Source organism: Sabethes cyaneus, chromosome 3, assembly GCF_943734655.1.
Source record: "Sabethes cyaneus chromosome 3, idSabCyanKW18_F2, whole genome shotgun sequence".
NCBI classification, from domain to species: Eukaryota; Metazoa; Arthropoda; class Insecta; order Diptera; family Culicidae; genus Sabethes; species Sabethes cyaneus.
In genome coordinates this window covers 239,217,629-239,243,762 of record NC_071355.1, presented here as the reverse complement: position 1 = coordinate 239,243,762, position 26,134 = coordinate 239,217,629, and the positions used below count along the sequence as shown (strand labels likewise).

General features: G+C 41.1%; 1 protein-coding gene across 1 annotated transcript in view; it reads right to left on the bottom strand.

Moving 5' to 3' along the window:
• LOC128744691 (dachshund homolog 2) overlaps positions 1-26,134 on the bottom strand; it is a 119,841-nt gene that overhangs the window by 47,315 nt on the left and 46,392 nt on the right. Inside the window, exon 2 of the mRNA XM_053841860.1 lies at positions 10,216-10,242. Coding sequence (XP_053697835.1) covers positions 10,216-10,242 — 27 coding nt within the window. The remainder of the gene's footprint in view (positions 1-10,215; positions 10,243-26,134) is intronic.

The following is a 26,134-nucleotide window of genomic DNA, read 5'->3' as shown; positions in this document are numbered from 1 at the left end:
ATGTGCTATACATTGTACACCCTACCAATGCGGCCGTATGCAGGTTGTTGCATTGGAAAAGATCATTTTATCGTTCCCAAATGAGATAACATTCTATTGACTAGATTTTTTTCTAGCAGTTATCATGTTTTCTTAGATGTTTTTCACATAAAACATAGTATGATATCATTTCTGCTGTTAGCAGCTTAGAAAGTAAGGCTGACGTGGTATTTTGATTCGCTTGGGCAAGAATGTTTAGGAAGTGAGAACATAGTGAAAAAATTTGAAACTTCCGTTCATCAGCCTAGCGTTTTTGATCTACTATAACATTTTCTCAACAAGTCCTTACAAAAAGAAACAGCTTCTGTAGATATAACACATTCAGAAAACTGACCCATTTACTAGCGGCCTGAAGCCACGAAATTGTGAATTTTTTCGCACCTGCGGAATGATCATCAACTGCTGAATAACTTTGCTGGATACAGAAACCAATTTCCCTTATGAAGAAACGACAGAAAATTCCAGTAGGGAACAATTGCGGTACCCCTCGTATGGCGCTTGCCTCATTTCTGCGATTTCGGTTTATGCTGATTTATTTTTCTGAACAGTTTAAAGCATTAATGCATTTAATAATTATGTCATTTTGTTCATAATAAGTTTATTGAAGAATACGCATTGGTTTGACATCGATCTGTTAATTTAAAACAAAATGGCATTCAAAAATCTACAAGTGTTGTACAAAATACAACAGCGCGAGTAACGGAAGGTTAAGTTTGTTTGATGTACTGAAGGAATTTTGGTTCCGTTGATCTCACTCAGGGTACAACTATTTCTGCAGCAAAAAGTCTTGTAAGTTGATACGTCTGACCATGATGGTCTAATAAAAATAACGGAGGAAACTTGAAGAATCACATAAAAAATTTAATTGGGAAGGAAAAAACACTTTTAAATGAACTGAAGTATCGCGATAGCTTAGCGTATTTGAGTTGTGTGCTATAGACATAATAATAGCATTTAAAGTGAAGAGTACCTACATCAAGAATGGAAATTGCACGAGCGCACGCAAGCGTTGATTTATGACTTTCATTACCTGAGAACATGCGCTAGAAAAAAAATTTATAGCCCAAAACATCACCAGTTCTAGGCAGGTTTTTAGTTTATTGACGGTTAATACATATCTTATGTGTTGAATTTATTCTAAAATCCCTGGCAAGATAGCTCAAGTCGTATCGGAAAGAACTTTCCATACACCTTTGTCTAACAAAGCAAAATAGCTTACTAATAGATTATTTCAGTTTCCGGCCAATCTCAAAACTTTCTGAAATGATTTGATGTAGAGACATACCTACGTACTTATAAGTTTTTGGGACAAGCGTTTTTCAACAAGTTTTTTGGATGCGCAATGGAATCATGTCCGCACTGATAAAATGCCCGGAATCGCTGAGTGTGCTATAGAACAGTCTACATTCTTTACGCACTGTAAATAATCATTCATGTTCCCTATCCGTAAAACGAAGACAAACGTAACGTGGCCAGGAACATCTCGAAATTCTGATTGGAGATGTCCTGTTGTGTACTTTCACATCATACATTTCTCCGAATCATGGATTAATTCCTGGGCGATCTATTGATATTCAATATTGGAAACAATAATCAGTTCGAAATAGTATACACTCAAGTCACGGTTTTATGACGATTTTTGAATAAACATCTTATCTTACTTTTAGGGGGATTAATTAAATAATCATTCATGCCGTATGAAAGAGCTTTTAACACTGAGAAATTTCTCTGAACATACTTAGCCAGTATCATCAACCATTTCGGCGTAATTAAAAAAACTGGTGTTTTGATACCAATGGGACCGCTGTGCATTGGTTTGATTAAGTTGACAGTTACAGGCAGCGAATATTTCATTCCTCGATCGAATTTCTATCAGAATCATATTCATGCGCATTGTCTTCATGAGCAAATGATATCATGTTGATTATGACATTTGAACCATTTCTAATTTGCACGTCGTGCAAACTAGCGGGGTTCATATTAAAAAGTGTTTATAAGATTACAAAATGGTCAAACGAACAGCGATCCACCACCATGGTGCCCAAAAATGCTCCATAACAGATCATTAACCTTCCGTTACTCGCGCTGTTGTATTTTGTACAACACTTGTAGATTTTTGAATGCCATTTTGTTTTAAAGTCAGATCGATGTCAAACCAATGCGTATTCTTCAATAAACTTATTATGAACAAAATAACATAATTATTAAATAGATCAATGCTTTAAATTGTTCTGAAAAATAGATCAGCATAAACCGAAATTGCAGAAACGTTGCAAACGCGGTACAAGGGGTAGCGCAATTGGTCCCTAGTGGAATTTTCTCTCGTTTCTTCATAAGGGAAAATGGTTTCAGTAAAGTCATTCATCAGTTGATGACCATTCCGCAGGTGTGAAAAAGTTCACAATTTCGTGGCTTCAGGCCGCTAGTATATGGGTCAGTTTTCTGACTGTGTTATATCTACCGAATCTGTTTCTTTTTTATAGGGACTTGTCTTCAGAAAATGTTATAATAGACCAAAAACGCTAGGCTGATGAACGGAAGTTTCAAATTTTCTCACTATGTGTCATTACTGTGCGGAAAACTTTCTAAGCATTCTTGCCCAAGCGAATTAAAACGCCACATCAGCCCTACTTTCCAAGATGCCAACAGCAGAAATGATATCCTACTATGTTTTATGTGAAAAACATCTAAGAAAACATGATAACTTCTAGAAAAAATTCTATTCTATAGAATGCTATCTCATTTAGGAACGATAAAATGATCTTTCCGAATGCAACAAGCTGTATACGGCCGCAATTGTAAAGTGTACAATTTGCAGTACATTTTAGCGCCGCCTGGTGACAAATTTATAAAGTTCTATCCTCCAACCGAATGGTCTTGACCTATTGATTAACTTTGCTGAAGACAGTATCTTTCTATATAGGCAAGATTCCGATATATTTCGAGATAAAGAGTGTTGTACAAAATACAACGCGCGAGTATCCGTGTTACAAAAGTTGACGCGAGTAACGGAAGGTTAAAGATAGCTAGTTCTTGAGTGACAACCACTTATTTCTGGCGCTAGTGTATTCGGAAGGGTTACACACCGAAACCTGACATGTGTAGCAGTTCTTCGATGACCATCTCAATGGCGAAGTCGCAGAAGGAGGCGGAACGAAAATTAACCTAGGAGCGCCCATGGAAGACAGTAATGTCCTAGCACCTGATCTCCAAGAAGTCAAACGAGAAATCAGGCTGCTGAAGAACAATAAAGCCGCATGGCAGAGAAACGCTAGCAACGGCTCTACACTGGGCTTTTTCGAGGATTTGGGAGGAGGAAAAGCTACCGGAGGAATGGATGGAAGGAGTGGTTTGTCCCATCTACAAAAAGGGTGATCGGCTAGACTGCTGCAACTATCGCGGTATTAAGCTGGTAAACGCCACTTACAAGGTACTCTCCCAGATTACTGTAACGCCGGTTGTCACCGATGGCACAAGGTTTCGTAGGGAATTATCAGGCGGGTTTCATGGGGGTTCGCGCAACTACGGACCAAATTTTTACTATCCGACAGATCTTGCAGAAATGTCGGGAGTACAACGTACAACCACCCAAGTAACACAATTGGTTTTAAATAAGAATTGACAACAGACTTAAAACAAATCGAATTGCTGAGCTTTCGTTTTCCCATACTTTGTTATAACCTGATTATGACTGAAACAGCGCAAGAAACGAGCTAAAATATAACATATTTGTGAAATATTTCAAAGTGACGCCTATGCGTTGCATGGTACTCATACTACCAACAGAAAAGCTTAATCGCGCTGATGACAGGAATTTCTTTCTGAAATTTCCCTGAAGTTATTTTACATTTACAAGGAAAATAATATCAGACATTTTTCGCAAGATAAAATGGCTAAAAGATATTTCGTTAATTCATCAATCACTCAAAGCAACATTGTAGCCTTCTAATAATCCAAACTAAAGTGCGATTTTAAATTGATCGTGAACTTTGCCATTCTATTTCCGAAAAATTGATGCGCTCAAGATATACTTTTATAAGCAAAAGTTGAGTGAAGTCGAAACAAATATCATTTTTTGACAATCTCACAAAACATGCTAAACTCTTTAAAAACCTGTAGTATATGTCCCTTTTATACATACATTACAATCATTCTACGTTACAAAAATTATAATCTATTTCATTACATTTTGGCGCAGTCATCGGCCATGTTTATACAAGATTGCGTACAAATGAGCACACCGATAGCCGAAAAATTCGAAACTAATGAAAAGCTTGACTGTATGAATTTTCTTTTGCGTTAACTTACAACTGATTCACAGTTAATTTTTATTTGTAAAAGAACTTAAAGAACGCTCAAAAGATACTCGATGCTCGGAGAACTCAAAAATTGAAACATTTGAGCTCAACAAAATATTGCAATGTTGCAAAAATGTGTCAAAGTTGACTCATCGTCATCGCTTTGCCCGGTATTCAATGCCAGCAATTCGCGACTACGGAGTTGCTGATATTTGTTTGATTTTATAGAATAAAAGAGAAGGAAGTATTTTTGCTTTTGTTTTCACGCAAGTTTTGACAGTTCGGCATGGGTTTTCGTGTGAGTGCGAACATGCTTAAACATCTCTTAAATAAAAGCTTAGTTTTACAACCGAAATACAACTTTAACCTGGCATTCTGGCTGAAAACATCGGCGTTAGAAATAAAACATTTTTATAACATCTTGTTTTCCATGAAACTCACTTATAATTTAAATGTTTCCTGAATATTTTTCTAAAAAACATGTTGCAAGTGTTACTTGGGACGCATCACATCTTTATTGGTTTCAAAGCAGCATACGATACAGTCGATCGAGACAAGCTAGGGCAAATAATGGACGAACACGGTTTTCCGGACAAACTGACACTCTCGTGTCCCTTCGAGACGCAGCGAAGGTTGAGAGAAGGTGACGGTTTATCCTGCATGCTGTTCAACATCGCCCTTGAGGGGGTGATCCGACAAGCGGGCATCGAAACGAGAGGAACGATTTTTACCAAGAGTAGCCAACTTGTAGGCTTTGCAGATGACTTCGATATCATAGCCAGGAACTTTGCGACGGTGGAGGCAATCTATGCCAGACTGAAAGCGGAGTCTAGGAGAATTGGGCTCAAAGGAAATAAACGCGCGTCTCCCACGGACGGTAACCGTTGACAGCACGAACTAGAAGTGGTAGAGGAGGAGAGGTGTATTTGGGATCGCTGGTGACCGCGGACAACAACACTAGTAAGTACAAAACCATTATTAGACCGGTAGTTCTTTATGGACTTGAAGCCGTTACGCTGCTCAAGGAAGACATACGCGCCTTTACCGTGTTAGAGCGGAAAGTGCTGCGGACGATATTTCGAAGAGTACAAATTGAAAGCGGAGAGTGGCGAAGGCGTATGAATCACGAGCTACAGGCACTGCTTGGGGAGACTCCCATCGTACATCTAGCGAAAGTTAGCAGGTGGGCCGGACACGTCGTAAGGATACCGAACGACAGTTCAACAACCCCATCGGCACCAGGAACAGAGGAGCCCAACATGCACGATGGCTCGACCAGGTCGAAAGCGATTTGCGACTTCTGAGACGACTAGGAAATTGGCGACGAGTGGCCCAAGGCCGAGTTGAATGGAGACGAGTACTTGAAACAGCACGAGCAACCCCGGCACTGTGCTGAAGAAGAAGAAGAAGAAGAAGAAGAAGAAGAAGAAGAAGAAGAAGAAGAAGAAGAAGAAGAAGAATACGTGTATAAAGACGATTTAATGTACACTAGCGCCAGAAGCAAGCTGTTATGGATATGAAAGGGGGAAGGCAATGAAGATGCGTCCAACATAGCTCTAGCCAACCCAAGCTACTATCTAGCACCTCCAAGTGGTCATACCCGGTAATGCTCTTTCCATAAGATTGAGTAGCTGAGCTAGGAGGTGCGATGCTGCGTAGATCCCGGCTGCCTATTTTGGGCAAACGACTAATCCACACAGCCCCGTTGACAGCTAAGCCCCAACATATATTCTAATTGTTTGTTTCGTTCTAGCTCTTCAAAAACCTTCATACAATTCATACAATTCATGACTGTGAATTATAAAGGAGTATAGACGATTGCAGCATTTGATTATATCTTAATCATATATTCAAGAGTATTTAGCTACGTGTTATAAAAACTAGGCAAAATAGAATTACAAATAATTGTCAAAATTCTCGCACGTATATCGCCTCCAGTTTGGTACATATATGTTCTTATATGACGTGAAATATAACTTTTTCGTTCAGATATGATTTCGTATATCTCAGTTGCAATTGAGATATACTATCCAAATGGTTTACTGGGGTGAGGAGTCAACTGGAATCACCAGGACTTGGCATACACTTTTCGCTTTGCTTTTGCTCTTTTGATTACTGCTCATCAGCCAAGCAGAATTTGAAAAAGTGGTGTATGGGGCATTTGTAGAGCAAGTAATTATCTATAATATTGCTGAAGAAAGTGAAGTTTTAGCTTTAGTATTTACGGCGCTGTAGGGCAGCAATGCCGTTGGTAGCAAAAAGAGCGCTCTTTTTGCTACCAAGAGAGTAGCAGCCTTATAGCGCCATAAATACAAAATGCACAGTAATGCTTACTTCAGCAATAGTGTAGATAATAACAAATTCTACGAACGTCCCATACATCACTTTTTCAAATTTTGCTTGGCTGAGATGCAGTAATCAAAAGAGCAAAATCGAAGCGAAAAGTGTATGCCAAGCCTGACTAGGAGTGACCTCCTGAAGGTCTGAAACAATATTTATGTTGCACTCTTCGAACAAACAAACCAACACGTGGGTTAAAGCTGGTGCAGCGAAATTGATTGTTACATGGAAGGATCCTAATGCTGGAAGGAAATTCTTATAATCCCGCAATCCGCACAAGTGGGGGAATCTGCTTGTGGGTCCGCCCAATTCCTTTTGGTCCTTCTACAACAGATTTAGTGTGAAATTCATTTGACAATCAAATTTGGATCTACTGTAAGTCTACCCACATACACTGGCAGGACCTTGAACTGCAAAACGAGTTATCTACAATGATCCATTGCGTTACGCCGTAAAACCGCATATGGAATTTCACAGCTGAGTGCACTAAATACCCCCCAGATCCGTTCAATATTGATATTGATTGATACCGGGGGTAATGAATCGAAAGCAATCACTAGCGACATTGGTCAGATGAAGACCGTCGGCTGATGAGCGATAGCAACAGTAAAGCGAAAGATTTTTTTTTTTCGAAATATCGATGAGAGGTAGGTATGTTTCAGAGTTTTCATGCAATATAACCTAAACATTTCATCCTTAGAAAGTGTTTCGATTAAAAAATTAATCAATGCAGGACACTTTCCGGGAGGCTTAATGATCCGAGACAAGCCATCCAAATCCGATACAGTCCCGCATAATCCGGCACGTCTGGTCAGCCTACCTACAAGCGATACCTGCAGCTCGTGGTTCATACGCCTCCGCCACTCTCCACTATCCGTTTGTACTCCGCCAAAAATAGTCTTCCGTAAGCAAAGTTACAGTCTCAAGTCCGGTCTGAGTAGCGTTTTGTACATCGTAAGCTTCGTGCGGCGAATGATCCTTGATCGAATCATCTTGCGAAGGGCAAAGTAGGCTCGACTTCCAACTTGAATGAGTCGTTGAAACTTCTTACACGTATTATTGTCGGCGGTGACTGAAGATCCCAAATATACGAATTCATCAACCACGTCCAGTTTATCGTCGTCAATAATCACTGTTCGTGGGAGGCAAATGTTGTTTTCTCTCGAGCCCCGGCCTGCTATATATCAGGTTTTCGACGCATTGAATTACCTTTCGCCGGATCACACCTTCAATGTTGAATAACATACAGAACAGTCTTTTCCCTTACCACTACCCTCTGCGCGATTCAAATGAACACGAAGGTGCCTCCGAAACACGCACGTAGCACACTACTCGCTTCAGCGTAGCTTTGATCAGTCGCGACAATTTGACCAAAAAACGGCTATCGTGCATTACTTGCGTTTAACTGTATCGTATGCTGCCTTGAAATCCTGAACCCTGAAAATATTACGCGTGAGTTTGTTGTATTCTCGACATTTCTGGACGATTTGTCCTTTCTGACGGCTATAATATTCTAGGAATGACCCAATTGTCATCGAATCTCTTCGAGATAGGGAGCTGCCACGCTTTTATCGTTTGTAGGCATTCTTAGGTTAACTCCTTCCGTTCCGTCTCCTTCTGTTATAGTGCCACTGAGATGCTCATCGAAGATGACCAGATCAGGTTTCCCTCCTCGTCCCTACTCATATCAGGCTTCAGTGTGCATCCTTTACGAGATTGGTTTACCTTCTTATAGAACCTGCGCGTGGCATTAGTCCGGAATAGTTGTTCTAGCTCTTCACAAACTCTGTCCTTCTTCTGGCACTTTGTTCTGCTCAGAATCGTGGTCAACTCATTCTGCGCTTGTCGATACTTGGCCAAATTTTCAATCGTGGCAATGCTGAGATAGTTTTTCCAAGCCCTTTTTTGCCTCTCCATCTGTTGTTAGAATTTCCCGTCAAACTGAAAATGGTTTGCTCTTTTGATTGGGAGAGGCCTCACCTTAGAAGAAGAATGTATACAGCTAAGTAAACGGGTGGTTTTTTATAATTGCAAGATTCATAGAAAATAGTAAAATAATACATATATCAGGCATAGATCAGTGAAATTCATATCTCAAGAGAATTTTTACTGTAAAAAATATTTGATTGAATTTATAGCTAACAATAAAAAGTTACTCAACTAAATAAACATTCCTTTCTCGCGAGAAAATTCCAACCGAACTGATGCTGGGGAATGGGCGGCTGATTGATGAACTTGAAAATAAATCATAAATATGATGTTTTATTGTTTTACTACAGTTAATTTTTGATTCGTTTTATTCACATACAACCGCTGTACAAACATATGTTTAATTCGTTGTACGTGTACGTGATTAAATTTCATGCCGTCCCCATAAATCAAAAATTGAGTCTGTACACAACAATGAACAATTCGAAGTATTGCACGGTGCTATCAAACTACTGATGAAAAGCTTATTTACTCCCGAACACCACAGCCGCCCGCCACCGCCGCTGGTGTTCCCCCTTCCCGGTTAGCTAGTGCGCCCTTCACCTCGTAGTAGTAAAAGATAAATCAAAGAAGAAAGCAATCAAAGTTAATTTATAGTTAATAAATCTCCGATGCCACCATATGCATGTACATCGCATCGGGGTAATCCAAAACCATTCCTCCTCCACTAGTGTGTCCCTAGCCCCAACACCACCACCACCACCACCCCCAATAATGGTTGATAGATGCATCCGCGAAATCGTGTCATGTTTGTTCTGTCTGTACAGTGTGTGCCGGAATAGGTAAAGGTAGTTCATCACTTTTCATCTCATTTGCCATCGAACCCCGCAAAACACGGCGCAAAACAATGCCAATTCTCATCAAAAACAACAAAACAGTTATTTACTTTACAGCAACTGGCAATCGATCTTTGATCGTTTTGTGATTTTAATTGTGCGATTCAAGACAATTTTCCAGTGCTTATTTCACCGCACCACCCCGGTGCATCGGGGGGAGGAAGGGATGTAATTAAGAGATCTGATTAATACATCGCACAATACGCCAGGTGGGATGATTGGGATGGAAACCGGGGATGAAGGGATGAAACTGATTTAATTTAGCACTAATTTCACACAAACTAACAAACAAACAAACAAACGAAAGAAAGGAAAAAAATGGAAAACAGCTAGACAAAACCATCCGCTGAAAATGAAGCTCTCGACAAACTGTCACAGATATTGTTTGTTGTTGGGGGGTTGATGGCTAGAAACGCAGTCGGCGATGATTTCCTCCCATGCAGCAGCAGCAGCAACATATGTGTCAATTTTTTACAGTGTATACCTACTGTTGTGGTTTCGATTCGGTTCGATTCGATTCGATTCGATTGCTTCACGCGGCGGATGATCTTGCCTGGCTGATCGATCGATCGAGTTGGTTTGGGGTTTGTTTTTTTGCTAAGTCTTGTTGGTTGGGGCGGGGATGGAATGCTCCTCATACACACACGCTCAAACACGCACGCGCTTTTTTGCTTATAAGTTTTTTTGCTTATGCTAAACTTGTATGCGCCTACCTCTCGGGTGGTTTTATCGATAAGCATCTGAAATTAAAAAAGAAAGAAAAATCGACCATTCGTTCAGTGAATCTCGCTTTGAGTTTTTTTTTTGTTGTTTAATCGGGATGTGTTTGTTTGGTATTGCGGAAATTAATTTTTATTTTGTTCATGGTTTAGAGTGAGTTCGATAAACTTATGGAAAACAGTGAATAAAAAACATAGCAGAAAGAACAAACATTTACTGTATAGACACGTAACATATAGAGAACATCTATCATTCGTTAGTACAATATGGATACATAAAAGAGCTAAACGCCAATTATTTTCATGAAAGGAAAAATAAAGAAAAACTAATAATTTCACACACTAGAGCAAACGGTTAACATGAAATAACATCGCTTGAAAGGTTTGACTAAGAAAAAGGCACATCAATCTTTCATAGGGTAAAACCACAGACAGCACAAAGCGGTGTTTAGTTGAAACTTTCAATAGCTGTTCAACTTTAATTCTTTTCCTCCGCTCGTCGCATTAGAAGAGGTGCCACAGTGTACACGATACAAGTCGCAAAAATACGTGAACACCACCTCGTCCGCCTGCTTGGATGGAGGTTCACCCACCACCACCGGTGGCTCCGACGAAGACGGCACAGACAGCATGCAAGTAGGTACAAAGGTCGTACGCTGATTTTTTCCGTTCCCTTCACCGACGTTCGGTTGGCGCTTGTCACAGCCTACTACCGCCACATTTCGCCGGGACTTTCCCACCCATACTCAAAAACAAAAAACGGCACGGCGAACAGGTTATGGACTCCAACCGTTGTTGTTGTTCAACACTAATTCACAATAAAATAAAACCCTGTTTTATTTTCGTTCACCCCATCCGTCTTTTCCAGCCAGCCAGCCAGTGGTAACAAGGGGAGTCGCCGTTGGGAAAAATAGAAATGTGACCTTTCCAGCGTTCTCATCTCTGTCTCTCTCGTCGTTCACACCGTTCACGACGACGTCGGCGACTCTGCAGGTATCGATGTTAACTGCTTCCGTTTTATCCACCTCCCAAGGGGCACTAGCGGGGGGAGAAAAGGTATGATCCGAAGAACGTTTTTCATTCGCCAAGACCCTAATACTGTCACCACCAGCGAGCCACCGCAGCAGCCTAGGCAAAATGCGAGGGTCAGTGGGAAATTTACGTCGGTCCCTTTCCCCCCATTCGGCCCAACACTGGAAAGCCATTTATCACACGACGGAAATGTTCAGTAGGCGGTGGAACATTTTTCTTCCAGCTTTTTACCGTCTTGACGGCTGTGTGGTAGGTACTAGTGTTTTACTACATCGTAGCAGGCGAATTTGTTATTAAAAATAAAAGAACGAACAATAAAAAAAAGAAACGCCGTACAAAATGGATCGAGTTATGTTGCGAAGCTCACTTACAATCGGGCGAGAGTGGTTCATTTAGAGCTACAAATTCATGCATAATTAAGCATCACATACGATAATGAAAATGAGGAAAATTAGCCCTGAAGGCCCCTCCAGGGTCGTAGCTGTGGGGTTGCCCTGTTAGGACGGACTAAAAAAAACTCAAAAGATTTATTTGCTTCATTCCGCTGAAACCTTCTTTCGGCGATTGTGGAAAAATCTCTTGAAGCCCAATTTTAACTTCTTTTTTTCTCTGTTTTGCAGTGCCGAACCCTAGTTTCTCTCGATCCGAAGAAAAACACCTATCATGTTGCTTGCCAATTCATGTACCGGACGAGCCATTATTACGGGCAATTTAATTCAAATGATTATATATATAAAAATGCTTCTCGCTTTCTCGGGGTCTAGCGCAGTCAAACGCCCTAGAACTCCGTCCGACTCCGGCAATTCAGAAACGGATTGAAAACACGTTGTGCGATGTGTTATTATAATATGACTACACATGCACTGTGGCAAGTGACGTCCCCACCACCGCCCGCCACCGACGCCGGGCGGTCGTGAACAGGACCCCTAAACGGTTACGGTTAACCCCCCTCAGAAAGCAGTGTTTTTTTCGAAATCTCTTTTTTTGGTGCGTCACAGAAAATTGACTGACAGCCAGCAGAGGAGGGGAAAAAAGTGTTTCATTTGATCTTGGTTTGCCATGACCCTTTCTTTCTCACTTGCTGAACAAATGAATTGCAATTTCGCGCAATACCACACAGTACCATGGGGTTCAGGGTTCAAAAATCCACGGTGCAGTGCGGAAGAAATTGAACGCAGGAAAAAAAGAGTTATGCATCGTATTAACCATACTTCAATTGCACCACAGCAGAAGAGCAGAGGTAGGTAGCAGTTATGATTGAATCCAACAAAGCAAAGCGAAAAAAAATTGCTCATCTACATCATCAAACAGAAACGTGAAAAGGTCCACATACAGGCACAGGCACAGTCACAATCAAACAGACCTCCGCACACACACAGTCTCACGTGTCCTACCCCGTTTCGGAGTAGCAGCCGCCACCTGTGGTGGGGTGGGGCGGTGGGTTGTACGGCGGTGCGGGGATCAAAAACACAATGTGCCTGTTAGCATTGCTGTACTTTTCATTACGAATTATCTCTTCAAGTAGAAAAGGGCTTTTGGTTCCGCTGCTGCCGCTGCTGTGCTGCTCCGGTGTGGATTTATTATGCATCGCCTCGGAGGAGCAAAAACTGGACAGAATCGCATCCGATTTCCCCCTGGCCCCAAACTCTTGCAGAAGACTTGCACCGCCACCGCGCCCGCCGTCAGTTTGCGGTGGAAAATCAGTAGAAGTTGCTTGCAGGTTATGGGCTGAAATTACGTACAGTGGCGAATCCCCGGCTAGAGAGTCTGTCGATCTGAAGCGGATGGATGACGACGTTGATGATGACCCTGAGATTTGCCCACGGCTATGCTGCAGTCAGTCAGTCAGCCAGACCGGGTGTCTATTATTTATGCTATTTGCAAACTAGACTTCTTTTTTCTGCTGCAATAGCAGCAGCAGCGCCAGCTGGCGCCTTTTAGTTGCCCCTTTTCTTAAGGGCCTATGTAAAATCGATTAGGGAACAATAAAGTATCGTAGCAGGCGTGTTTTGGAAATTAACGTAGTGTTAAGTGTTTTGCATTTTTTTTGCTCTTGCCCGCTCGCTCTGTTTTAGTTAGGAACACCATCGTTATTGATTTTTCCGTTCACTAATTGCGGTAGCAGCCTGATTAGTGTCCGATAAAGATAATTGAATTTGTTCAAAATTTTCCACACCAGTGAGCGGGGCAGTACAAGCTGCTCGCATTTTTCGAACATGGTACGAATTACCGAGCAATGACAGCTCGGTTGTTCGCAAGCTAGTAGGCGGCGGTGGTTTAATTTCGAGCTTAATCGCTTGCCGCCCCCCTCAGCATGCTTTACGAATGCTTGCGAAGAAACACTAAGTAACTAGCCAAGCGAAATGAGTTTAAACTTCAGTTTCAATTCATAGCTTTCTTCCAGCGAATAAAGCCAACCATTTTGAGGGAGTTAGAAACCAAAAATTTAACTGAATTTTTCATTTTAGATCAAGAAGTAAAAATCCCAGCTTTGACGCCGATGGGCCCTCACCTCGATCAATGGAACCAGCCCCTTTTATGAAAAAAGTCCCGAAGTCTTCTAAATTTCTTTTGTTTGTATCTCTAAATGCATTAGGTTTAGAAACAAACTGATACGAAGAACTGGAAAGTTCTTAAACAGTGTTAAAGAAAACGGATGAAGCTTATCGTCAATGCGAATCTAAACTTGAGGAGAGATGATCGGGTTTCATATTTTCCGAACCAACCAAACTCAAATATTGTTTTTCTTTTGTTAAACCTGGACGCGACATATTTCAAAATTCCAAAGCCAAGGGTTCGGGTCCGAACCTGACGACCATCTTTAAAGTTGCATGCTATACTGAGCATGTCATTGCATACAAGTAGTTGGTATCGTATAGCTCGCGAAGGTTTGCACTCTTACTCGCGTGTGAAAACGAGGGCTTAAGATGGCGAAGACGAGTAAACTAACACCTTTTAATCTAATTTAATCTAAACTCATACTAACGCAGCCAATTTATAAAATCATCCTGGAAATGGACAATTACACGAATCTATTTTTATTTTTACCAAAACTATATCAGCCTGTGCAATGGTAGGTAGGGCTCGCACCCACGCTTTTTCGGTTGGTACCCGAAAATTTCACTCATTAAACTACTGCCGCCCATTATATTAGGTAGTCTAATACCTAATGTTTACTTGTGCCTAGGAAACCCTTCAGCTATCAGTTTTCGGTCAAACTGTTCGTCGCCGTCTCGTGGCACCAGAATTAAACAGCAAAGTTGCCCGGTAGCGACCGTTCATCAGCAAGGCAAACAAAGTCAAACTGTTTAAGCTTTCTATGGAACGTACAGTTAAGCCCAATGAGTTCTAGCAAACGGTTCTCTGGACGAACGAATCAAAATTCGCATTAGTTACCTGAAAGCGACAGGTTTATGAGTGGTGCAGATCGGGTAAGGAGCTTAAAGACCGCCATATTCAAGGCACGATGAATCATGGAGGAGAAAATGTGATGGTCTATGGGTGTGTTTCGAGGGATGGAATAGAAAGCCTCGGAAAAATCGACGGCATAATGACGGCAGCTTCCTACATCAACATACTACGAGAAAAACTGGCGGTTTCGCTGGTCCAGACTGAAGAGAAGTTCGTATTTCATCAGGAAAACGACCTGAAGTACCACAAAGAAGTTATCTTCATTATACTTGAGCCTGAACTACTCGTGCCAGTTGGGCTTTCGTCGACAGTCTGATCAAGCCATCTAGTACGTTAAGCCCCTCTATTCCCGATGGTCCCGATGGGGTTCTTGAAGAGAATAGTTTTCACTACACAGTCGTCTGGCATTCTTGCGACGTGGCCGGCTCACCGTAGCCTCCCGGCTTTCGCCAAATGTACGAGAGGAATCCCTGCAAGTAGTGCAGTGGTGGTTCATATGCGTGCGCCACTCTCTGCTTTCTGTTTGTACTCCGCCAAAAATAGTCCGCAACACCTTCCATTCATTCGCGGTCGTGTTCGAATTCCTCGCCGTCGTCGCTGTGGGAGGAGATCGTTGTTTACTCTGGAACCTCTTGCTACCATACATTTGGTTTTCGTCGCATTGATTAGAAACCCAGTTTTCCTAGTCTCCGTTTTTAGTCTAGCGAGATAGCTACCGCAGTCCCAAGGTTTCTAGTAAGATATACTCGTCGTCTGCGATAGCTGGGAGTTGGCTGATCGAAGATCGTTTCTATACCCGTTTGCAGGATCACACTTTCTATAACGATGTTAAGCAACATACAGACCAGTCCATCCCTTTGCCACAGAACTTTGCGTGATTCGAAAGAACTCGAGAGTGTCCCCAAAACATACACGTAGTAAATTACTCGCTCCAGCGTAGCCTTACTCAGCCGCGTTAATTCGATCGCAATGCCACATCTACCATATCATTTGCGGCAAAATCAAATGAAATATTATTTTCGTTATTTATTGATTATTTTCGGTGAAACGATCAAGTAATGTCCTTTTCAAAATAGATTAAACACCCTAAAATCCAACAGGAGTATGAGCAGGCTTCATTTTCAGTTTTTTGCTCAGTAGATGCTCATTTGACTGCAGCGCCTCAATGAAACAAAATTCGAAAAAGTAGTGTAAAAGATAATTATAGAGTTAATTATTGTCTACATTATTGTTGAAGAAAGTATAGTTCTATCTTTTGTATTTACGGTGCTATAGGGCTGCTGCCCCGTTGGTAGTAAAAAGAGCGCTCTTTTGGCTACCAACGGGGTAGCAATCGCATAGCGCCGTAAATACAAAAGATAGAACTATACTTTTTTCAACAATAATGTAGATAAAATTTAGATCTACAGTTGCCCCTTGCCCTTAAGAATCCGTAAATTCCTACCGTCTTGATCGGTAATGAATGTACAGAGAAATTAGGAAGAGTCTAGATTCAACTGTCACGTACCGTAGAAGATCAGCGAATTCTCGCGTACAGTATACAGGGTGGGGCAGGTAAACTTTAATATTGGGTTAATTTGAGTAACTAATGACGTATTTCTGTTGACAGTGTATTTGTTTACATTTACTTTCAACTGCTGCATCAGAACTCCGAAATTGCTTTATTGCTAATTTGTGAAAATGTACGCCAAAAAAGTGCTTACGGATTTGCTCATTGCCCAGAAGACGCCAAAGAAGATTATCAAGCTGGTAGGATGTCACCTGGCCACAGTTTGTCCTAAGCGGCGAACGCCGGAAAGTGGAGGACTGCGTACGCCAAACGTAATCTAATCGGCTCGCACAAAAATGGCTCGCATCCCGGTACGTTCCTTAAGGAAACTTGCCAAAAAAGCCAAACATTCTGAAAAATCCATGCTATGAATCATCAAAGCAGACTTGCACGCATCTTCCAGAGCTGGAGTTAAACGCCACTTGATTCATGGCAGGTGAAGGAGCTACGGATGGCTCGTTCCAAGAGATTGCTTTCTTCGTTGAAGAAGGAAAATATTAATAATCCTGTTCTCCAACGAAAAGCCGTTCAGCGCTGTGTCCAACAGCCGCATAGATTAGTTCATTTCACCAAAGAAATTTGAGCATGTTCCGGAAAAAGTGTGGTTTAAGTTCCAAATAAAAGATCCGGCTGGTGTCATAATTTTTAGCTTGGTGGCATCCAACGGTTTTGCCTGTTTTCATTGTTGCTGATGTTGAACTCAATACCAAAGTGTATATCGGTATTTCGAAGAAAGGCTTGGGTGGACTTCTCTGAGGATCAATGCGTTGTCCTACAACAGGATGAAGCGCCACGGCTGAAGGAAAACTGGCACTGCAGTTTTGGCCGAAAGATTTGTGGCCCCCTGGCGGTCCGGACCTTTACTCATTGGATTATTTGATTTAGGCGTACATATATTGAATCACAAGCCTGCAAAACATCTTACTCTAGTGTGAAGGCCCTGAAGTACGACTCTGAAGTTACACAATTCAACCATTTTGGCATAAATAATAATGCGTATTTTGATACGTTTGGACGCAGGAATTTTTCAAGTTTTATCCAGATCCAATCATATCTGAACAAGCTGCATTAAGATCATCCAGCTTTCCACGAGCGATAATGGCGGCTATTGAGCACAAGTGGGCACAATCTTTTGAATTCATTGCAGGAGCTTCGAGTTCGCCCTGACGAAGTTACTATGGAAACATCCATGATTGTTTGTTGTTCGAGTGTTAAATGTAAACATTGTTTCATTTTGCAGATCAGCTGAAGTGGAACATAACTGAACGGATTCAAACTTTTATAGTGATTTGCGTCCATAATTTGCTGAAGGCACTGGCTCAGAATACTTTTTTACAATCGTGCCAATTAAACATTCGAAACATTACACATTAACGCAAACATTAACTTCATGTTGGCCGACCCGTTGTCAAGTTTGCTCTCGAACAGCGTCTCGACTTGATAAGAAACTTTCCGTTGCGTATTTGGACATTCCCCTGAAGTTTCCGAAAACTGCGAAGCCACAATCCATAAAACTTCTTGTCCATTCAATTATGTTCCTCTTTAGCTGATCTGCAAAATTGAACAATGTTTACATTTTTACATTCGAACAACAAACAATCATGAATGTATCCATGGTAACTCCGTCAGGGCGAACTCGACGCTCCTACAATGGATGTCAAAATATTGTGCCCATTTGTGCTCAATATCCGTCATTATCGCTCGTGGAAAGCTGGATAGCTTTCAGTGACTTCAATCTTTTCGAACAACGAACCTTGATTCTCACGCGCATCCCAAAATAAATTCTACCGTACAGTAACAATTCATGAATCAAACTGTGGTGATAGTCTGTTAACCTTTTAATATTTTCATCAGTAGCAGCAAAATATCACTGATTGCTCTATGCCTTACAGTAATTTATGCGAACGGCTTGTAATTCTCTTTTAAAAATGTGTTTGATAACATTTAAAACAATTTGATTACGATTCAAAACACTTCTAATTGAGCAACCGTTCATTAGGACCATACGCACCCTGCCAGACCAGGTTCCTCTCAATTCGCGACGGTAGTCAATTGTACTCCATTGGCCATTGGGCGCGAGTTTCGAACAAGAACCGCTACTAATTGCCGCCATTCACAACCGATTTATTCTGATCGCGTTCAGCGCAGAAAAACAAAACTATTTCCAGTCCAGTCTACCCCCGGGATCGTTGCCCTTGCGCCTAGGCCGGGACGGGGGATCATTACAATAAATCAGTCAATCGTCGGAGGCGCTTTCGGGTGCGCGGATTAATGGTGTGTGCCGCCACCGAAAATCGGCTCGAATCATTGATTATCCCGCTCCTTTCTTTTGGCTTTTCTCTCGCGCCGGCAATTGGTTTGGCTTGTCTTTCTGTTGTGCGCTCGGAGCTTGAGCTCATCAGCAGCAGTAACCTAGCTGCTTTTAATTACATTTCAAATCCTTTCAAAATGAACCGGAACTAATCGCCGGGAGATTCGAAACGAAGATTTCAATCAGCAGTGTTATGACCATTGGGATTTATTTCTCTGTTCGGCGGCTGTCTTGACCGAGGCAGCTGGGGAGTAAAGCCGTCTCGAAACAACAACGAATCGTAATTTACAAATGAACATTCATTACAATGTGTAGAAGCTTCTCTTCGAACGGGAAGCCATTAATCATATCGGCTTTTTACCTTCGACTTGCGGCCGGGACCGCAAGTCAGGAGCCTATCGACATGTTTCCAAACAGTTAGTCAGTCATTTGAACAGTCAGTCGTGGAAACGCGGGAAAGGTGTTTGCTATATATGTTGCATATGTTGCTATGTATGTTGAAAACATTGTTAAAAAATAAGAGAAAGGAAGCGTTCGAAGAACGCGAAAATAATCATGCAGCCTCCCATTCGCCACCAAACAAAGTACCAAGCAGATCAATAAAATGTACTTCACATAAAAATATACAAATAACAACAGTAGAAGAGCACGGAACCGCGCCGTTGTTGCAACATGGGTCGTCTTTTATGCGCTACTGGCATTAAATCTGTTATTGGCTGCTGGTGCTGCTGCTGCTGCAACGAGAGGTGATTTTCTTTCGCGTTTTATTGCTTCCCATTTGCAGCCACCACCGCAGCTACCACCACCCACCTGCAGGGAAAGATGCGCGGTTGACCTCGGCCGGTCAGTCAAACGATCGACCATTGAGGAAGGTCAGAAGTCGCAACTGTTACGCTCATACACAACACACATTTTAATGCCGTTTTCTAGATTTTACTATTGCATGTAATCTATTCATGCTTGGGGATTAAATAAATAAAACGATCTTTGAAAATTTGATGGACGACAATTTCGAATTTAAAATACAATTTTGGCGAAAAAAATGATGAAATGTTGATTAGGTTTTTTTCACTTTTGACAGACTTCGTGGTACGTCGCAAATAACTATCCATCAATTGTTCTCAAAATTTGCAATTATGTTCACGATTATCAGTAACAATCGGAAACAGAAACGTTCTATATTAATGGTATAAACTGTTTAAATTCGTCGTAAAGTATCGGTTAAAAAAACAATTGAGGGACTTTCAACTAGCTTTCCTTGTCTTCAAACACTTCCGAGGATGAATTTTGGGAATGGTATGAAACAATCATCCGTTATCAACCTCAACATCTCGATCTTGTAGTTTTGCATGTTTGTATGTTCCACCAGAACTCCAGAACGCCTTGACTGATCTCCACCAAACTTGGCACACATGTTCCTTGATATAAGAGAATCAGCACTGGGGGGGTTGACAAAGGGGGGGTTGTAACTGGTGGAGAGGCCATAACTCCGAAATGCCTGGGAAAATCAGGGAGGTTCCCTGATAGGGGTGATGGTCTCTAATAGGATGGGGGGGGGATAACTCCGAAACGCCTTGACCGTTCTTTATCAAACTTGGCACACATGTTCCTCGACATAAGAGAATCAGCACAGGGGGGGTTAACAAAAAGAAGGGGGGAGGTTCCCTGATAGGAGGAGGGTCCCTAATAGGGGGCGGCATAACTTCGAAACGCCTTGACCGTTCTTTATCAAAATTGGCACACATGTTCCTTGATATCAGGGAATCAGCACCAAGGGTTGACAAAGGAGGGGGGACTAATAGAGGGGGAGACCATAACTCTGAAACGCATTGATCGTTCTTTAACAAACTTGGCATACATGTTCCTTGATATAAGGGAATCAGAACTGAAGGGGTTGACAAAAGGGGGGAGGGGGTGGTTAACAGGGGGAAGACTACGAAATGTTTGGACGGTTCTCTCATAAGTGACGGTGGGACAAAAGGAGAAACTGACGACCGGAGGCTGCTGACAGGAAGGGGGGAGTAATGCCCAAATGATTGTAACAATTTATCCGTACACTCAAGGCTTTTTATTCACGGTTTGTTTTTTTCGATTGCTCAAGAACGGTTCGACTTAGGGAGCATTTACAAACCACGTGACGAATGTCGGGCCTTTCCCAAATACTTTGAGTAATAAGTGAATGGCCCCTAAGTTGTCCCGTTCTTAATAATAGAAAAAACTAACCGTGTAAAAAAAGTACTTGAGTGTACAACAGAAAAAATCAAAATACGAAACACTAAACGACAATTGTCAAGTGTAATTTTGCGCCGAATCAAAGTGACCCGTATAAAAAGTGTGCGATCATTAATGCTAAGTGTTGTTGGCCGACTCTATTTGAGTCACAGGGACAATCTGAGAACACCATGTTTTTGCCATGGTCAACTTCCAGAGTGGGCTCGGCCATTAATTTGTGCATACTTACTCCTGGTGGTGAGGCAAAAAACATTGTTTACAAACAAGTTTTGTCTTGAAGTGAGATGAAGGAAATGACAGGATTTTTGTATCCATGAAAGAAACACAGTTGCATCTTCCACTTTTTTTTATTAGGATAGCATGTAGTACTATACTAATAAATAAGTAAAAAGCTATGTTTTGAAAAGCACAATAACAAAACTATTCATTTCCTATGGGTAGGGTGGCCATTGTTAGCGGAAGGAGCAAATAGGAAAAACGTATTTGTTTCTTTTTTTTATAGGGTTTTATAGGGATTTCCGTAAAGAAAACCGAATAAACAAAAGAGGGGGAACGTCCAAATGTGGAACAAGCGTTATATATTTGCATTATAAGCATTTCGGTTACAATAACTGATGTACAAGTGGCTGTGAGACAAAGGCGCCCCGAGTAGGATCGGGTACTCAGCTAGTCCCAAATAAAAGAGCACATATGAGGCTTGCTCGATCAACTCAGTATTTTAAGGTCAATCAGTCCTCATCCGAACCGTTAAAGGCGGTCATTTAGTTTGAAGATTTTTGCTTCAATTGATTAAAATTGAAAGTGAGACAGAGATATCGAGTGAGTATTTGCGAACGCAACCAATTCATATTATTCTCACCAGATTTTGCGAGGGCAATTCATCGCAAGCGAATAGGATAAAAGAGAGTTACCAGATGTCAAAATTTAAATCACTGGTGAGCTAGAGATGAGCCATCATCGTGATGAAAATTGGCAACATTGGTTGAAACCAACTTCAATTGAAGCTTACTTGAATTCTATTCAACAAATGAAACAAGTCGAAACACTGGAACAAGTGTGAAGTGAACGTAAGAGAGAATCAACTTAATTTAGTTATTTCGACGATGTCGCGCCATGCTGCGTTAGTTTTGAAAATGAAAATAAATTGCTAAATGATGTAGCCTTTTCGTTAAAAAAATCAGACGGGTTGTGCACAAGACAGGACCGCATAGGTGACGTAGGACTACGTAAGTCTCTTTGTAGCGATAGTAGGATGTATCCATGTATGTAATAATACGATTCTTCATTTATACATGTTACATACGTAACGTTTATCAAAGTAGTAACATTGTATACGTTCAATCCTCAACCGATTTCGGAGTTATTTCCATGAATTAATTGAATCTATGTTATTAAAATGAATCGAAGTCACACTAAACCAAACAGTAAATAAATTTTCATCATCTGTTTCTACGTTGAATAGTGCTTTTCCTCTGGTAATCGGTAGACAGTACGCGCGAATTTTCAAAAAGGTGAAAATTTTGCGCAAAACTTTTCTCCTACTGAACACTGATAATAAAGCATTTACAAGCTACAGACGTTTTGGAAGTGACAGAAAAAGTCGCCCGTGACCAGAAAACTTATTTCCGTCCTTTGTTGGTCGTCCGCAATGGTGAAAAATTCAACTTTTCCCTCGTTGCCTGTGTTATCATGGTATTAACTGGGCAAGAAACTATAATAAACTCTTCAATCGTTGTGTGGCCCTTAAAAGGACCGATTGTTCGATTTTCATAACTCCAGCTTGCAATAAACTTGCACTAACGCACTTAACGTAATTCTCTGTTCGGTAAATTAGAGTACCGATAACCGCAAACCAGGCACGGCTTATTGCAACGGACCAACCGGAAAGCCTTAGCAACTATGCGATCGACGAAGCCGTTCGTGTATGGTCATGAGTCACGATGAAATGCCAGTCCAGGTGGCCAGCTGCAAGTGATAATTCTGGTCTTTTTGTTGTAGCGAGCAGCATTTCCTACCAACGCAAGCACTTCCGCAACTAATTATTCCATCACGGCAGCCAGCAGCCAGCTTCTTCGTAAGGCACGTCGACGTGTCCTACGTCATCGTACTGCAGAAAATATGGCTGTTCTTCGTAGGCTCGAAGCAGACTGTGACGAACTCGTATCTTCTTCCTTCCGTGAGTATATCTTTAGAATTGAAAACGAGGTTAAGTCGGATCCGTCCTCTTTCTGGCGATATCTCAACAGTAGAAAAGATACTCAGTCGATTCCACTTGATATGTCTTTCGATGGCAAAACGAGCAACGACGCAGAAGGTTCTGTCGAACTCTTAGCCACGTTCTTCAAATCGGTTTACAGCGTTCACTCTGCGATGGTTTCCCCGGAGCTATTAAATTCTTTGCCATCGTACAATATACACATGCCGTGCCCAACTTTCACTGCAGCACAGGTCACCAGTACGTTAAAATCTCTTGACCCATCCAAAGGTCCCGGACCGGATAAACTACCTCCTGGATTTATTCGTCGTTGCGCGAATTAGCTCTAATCACCTTATGTACGCCGACGACTTAAAGAGTTACCGAACCATCAGCTCGTTGGTCGACTGCGATGTTTTACAGCAAGACATTAACAACATAGCCACTTGGTGTGTCTTAAATGGCATGGAGATGAATGCAACAAAGTGCAAAATAATAAGTTTTACTAAAGCGCGGTCGCAGGTTACTTATGACTACACAGTAAACGTTTCAGCTTGGATCGTGTTACATCGATAAAAGACTTGGGAGTGACGATGAACTGCAAACTCTGTTTCAACGAACACATTAGTGCGACAACTTCCAAGGCTTTTGCTATGCTTGGCTTCATCCGGCGTAACGCTCGTGAATTTTGTGACGTCTACGCATTGAAGACACTCTATTGCTCCCTTGTACGAAGTGTCCTCGAATATGCTGTTCAAATTTGGGCACCATACCACGCAACTCACATTGCTCGTATTGAAAGAGTGCAACGCTGTTTTGTTCGTTTCGCTTTACGACGACTACCATGGAACGACCCGCAAAGATTACCGCCGTACGAACAAAGATGCCTTCTGATAAGGTTGGAGTCTTTGCACCAAAGACGCATATACCTTCAACGAATGTTTGCTTTTGACGTGCTGAGCAACCGGATTGATTGCTCAGACCTCTTGCGACTAGCAAACTTTTTTGTCCCACCGCGTCGATCCTGCCAACGTTTGCTAATCCATGTTGTAAGGCATAGAACTGTTTTTGGACAAAACCATCCGTTGGAGAAATGTTTTAACTTGTTAAACAATCTAGAAGTTTTCGATTTTCACGTAGGCAGAGATCGTTTTAAAATTAGCATAAGGCAATTATCATAGATTTCAGTCTGTACAGTACTAATTCTGAAGACGTAGTAAATAAATAAATAAATAAAAAAAGCTCCAGCTTCAATAGTTTCCTTTCTTTTGCAGCCGATGAATACCACCGACCGGGAACTGCAGACGTGCACGACTCGAGCGTGACTTTCGAAGACCTTGATGTTTCCTCCTCCTTTGCCGCGTCCAGACATGCCGATGAGATGTTAGCAGTAACGCAGCCCGGCTTTGAATAATGCTGTTTGCCGGCTTACCTCTTGTTACATGCCAGAGCAAGCGACAATAATCGGTCCCTCCTATTTTTCAGGGTCCGTCATTCCATCATCTACGTTGAACAAACTGAATTTCATTTCAATTTCAGTCTGAACAAAAGAACAAAGTTACCAGTGAGCCGTTCACCTGTTGCTACCAACGAAAACTTACGCTACGTATTACTGTAGCATTGGGCATGGATAGATTTGTGATGCTAAAGAAAACCGAGTGAAAAGCCCTAAGTTCCAAGTTTCCTAAGTTTCATCAATTACCGAAAACCGTTCGTTTAAGAACGAACCAATTCTTATATGAAGATGCAAAAGATATCACTAAAACTGCTAATACTAATACTGCTATTATGAAAATATAAAAGATTGTGGTTCTCCGCTAATCACAATAAAGTTTATTGAGCCTGCAATAATTATTAAAACAAAACATGCACATTTGTTGCGGTCAATAGTGTTTAATTTGGCGTTAACTTGGTTTTAATTGCTATCACTTGTTCACGGCAGACAATTTTTCGATGTGACGATTATTGAAATTAAAATATCTGCGGCACCGCTCGTGTTGCCGTTCGTGATACAGCACAATAAGGAATCATCAAGGCAAATAGCAATCAAAGATTCCTTGATCCTTGATTCTTGAATTGTACCAAGACTTGTTCGATAATAATTGGAAATTATTTCAACCAATCACAAAGCAACAATTTTTAGTACCCCGAATTAGAGTTATTTTCAATTTTTCAATGACGTGCATTGAAAATCAATAGTTTTCTATATTTTCCAATTCGATTTTCCGATCAATTGGTGTAAATATCTTGGAAATCTATTGAAAATTGACTGTATTATAATCCGAACCGTGAAAACGCATTACCACTTTGATGACGTCATTTCCAACAACCAATCACGAAGCGAAAATTCTGGTAAAACAAAGGATCATTATTTTCTGTTAATCTGTTCTCTGTGGAAATAGGTATCTTGTAAGATTCCGAACCAGCAGCTTCTAATTCTTGGGATTACGAGCTCGTTTTTGCCCATTGTGCATTAATTGAAACAATCACCAACTTCAATTGAAGCTTACTTGAATTCTGTTCAACAAACGAAACAAGTCCAAACAGTGAAACAAGTGCGAAATGAAAGAGAGAAACAGCTTCATATATTTATTTCGACGATTTCGGGCTCTGCTGCGAACCTTTGAAGTGAGTTAAGTTTGAAAATGAAAATAAATTGATAAATGATGAATTACTGGCAAACATCTTTCGTGTAGCCTTTTCGTAAAAATATTTTTTCTCGACGGATTTTGACATTTGCTTGAGCTCACAAAATTGAGGCCCCCATAAACCTAGACGGACGGACCTGCGTGGCAGTGATGCCAGGTTTTGCTAAAGAAAAATCCTCCGAAGTTTTACCATCTGTGTTTTAATCACGGAGGAAAGGGTTATAAATTATAAAATTTTGTCAAATTTTAAATCAAACCTTTGATTTAAATGAACGTTTGACCGACATTTGTTCTTCATATGAACTGTTTTTCCGTTTTGTTAAAAAGTGACATTTTTTATCGCAGAGATATTCTTGGTTGCATTTGAAACAAATTAATACTTTCTTGAATCGAATCAGTTTATGATACATTTCAAATTTCCTCTATATTATTTAAGAACGCATAATCTTGACTTTCGTCATTCGCCTTTAGCCTTTATTTTTCAGAATTCTATCATTTTTCTTCGTTTGTTTATTTTGTATTTTGTCTTTAATTTT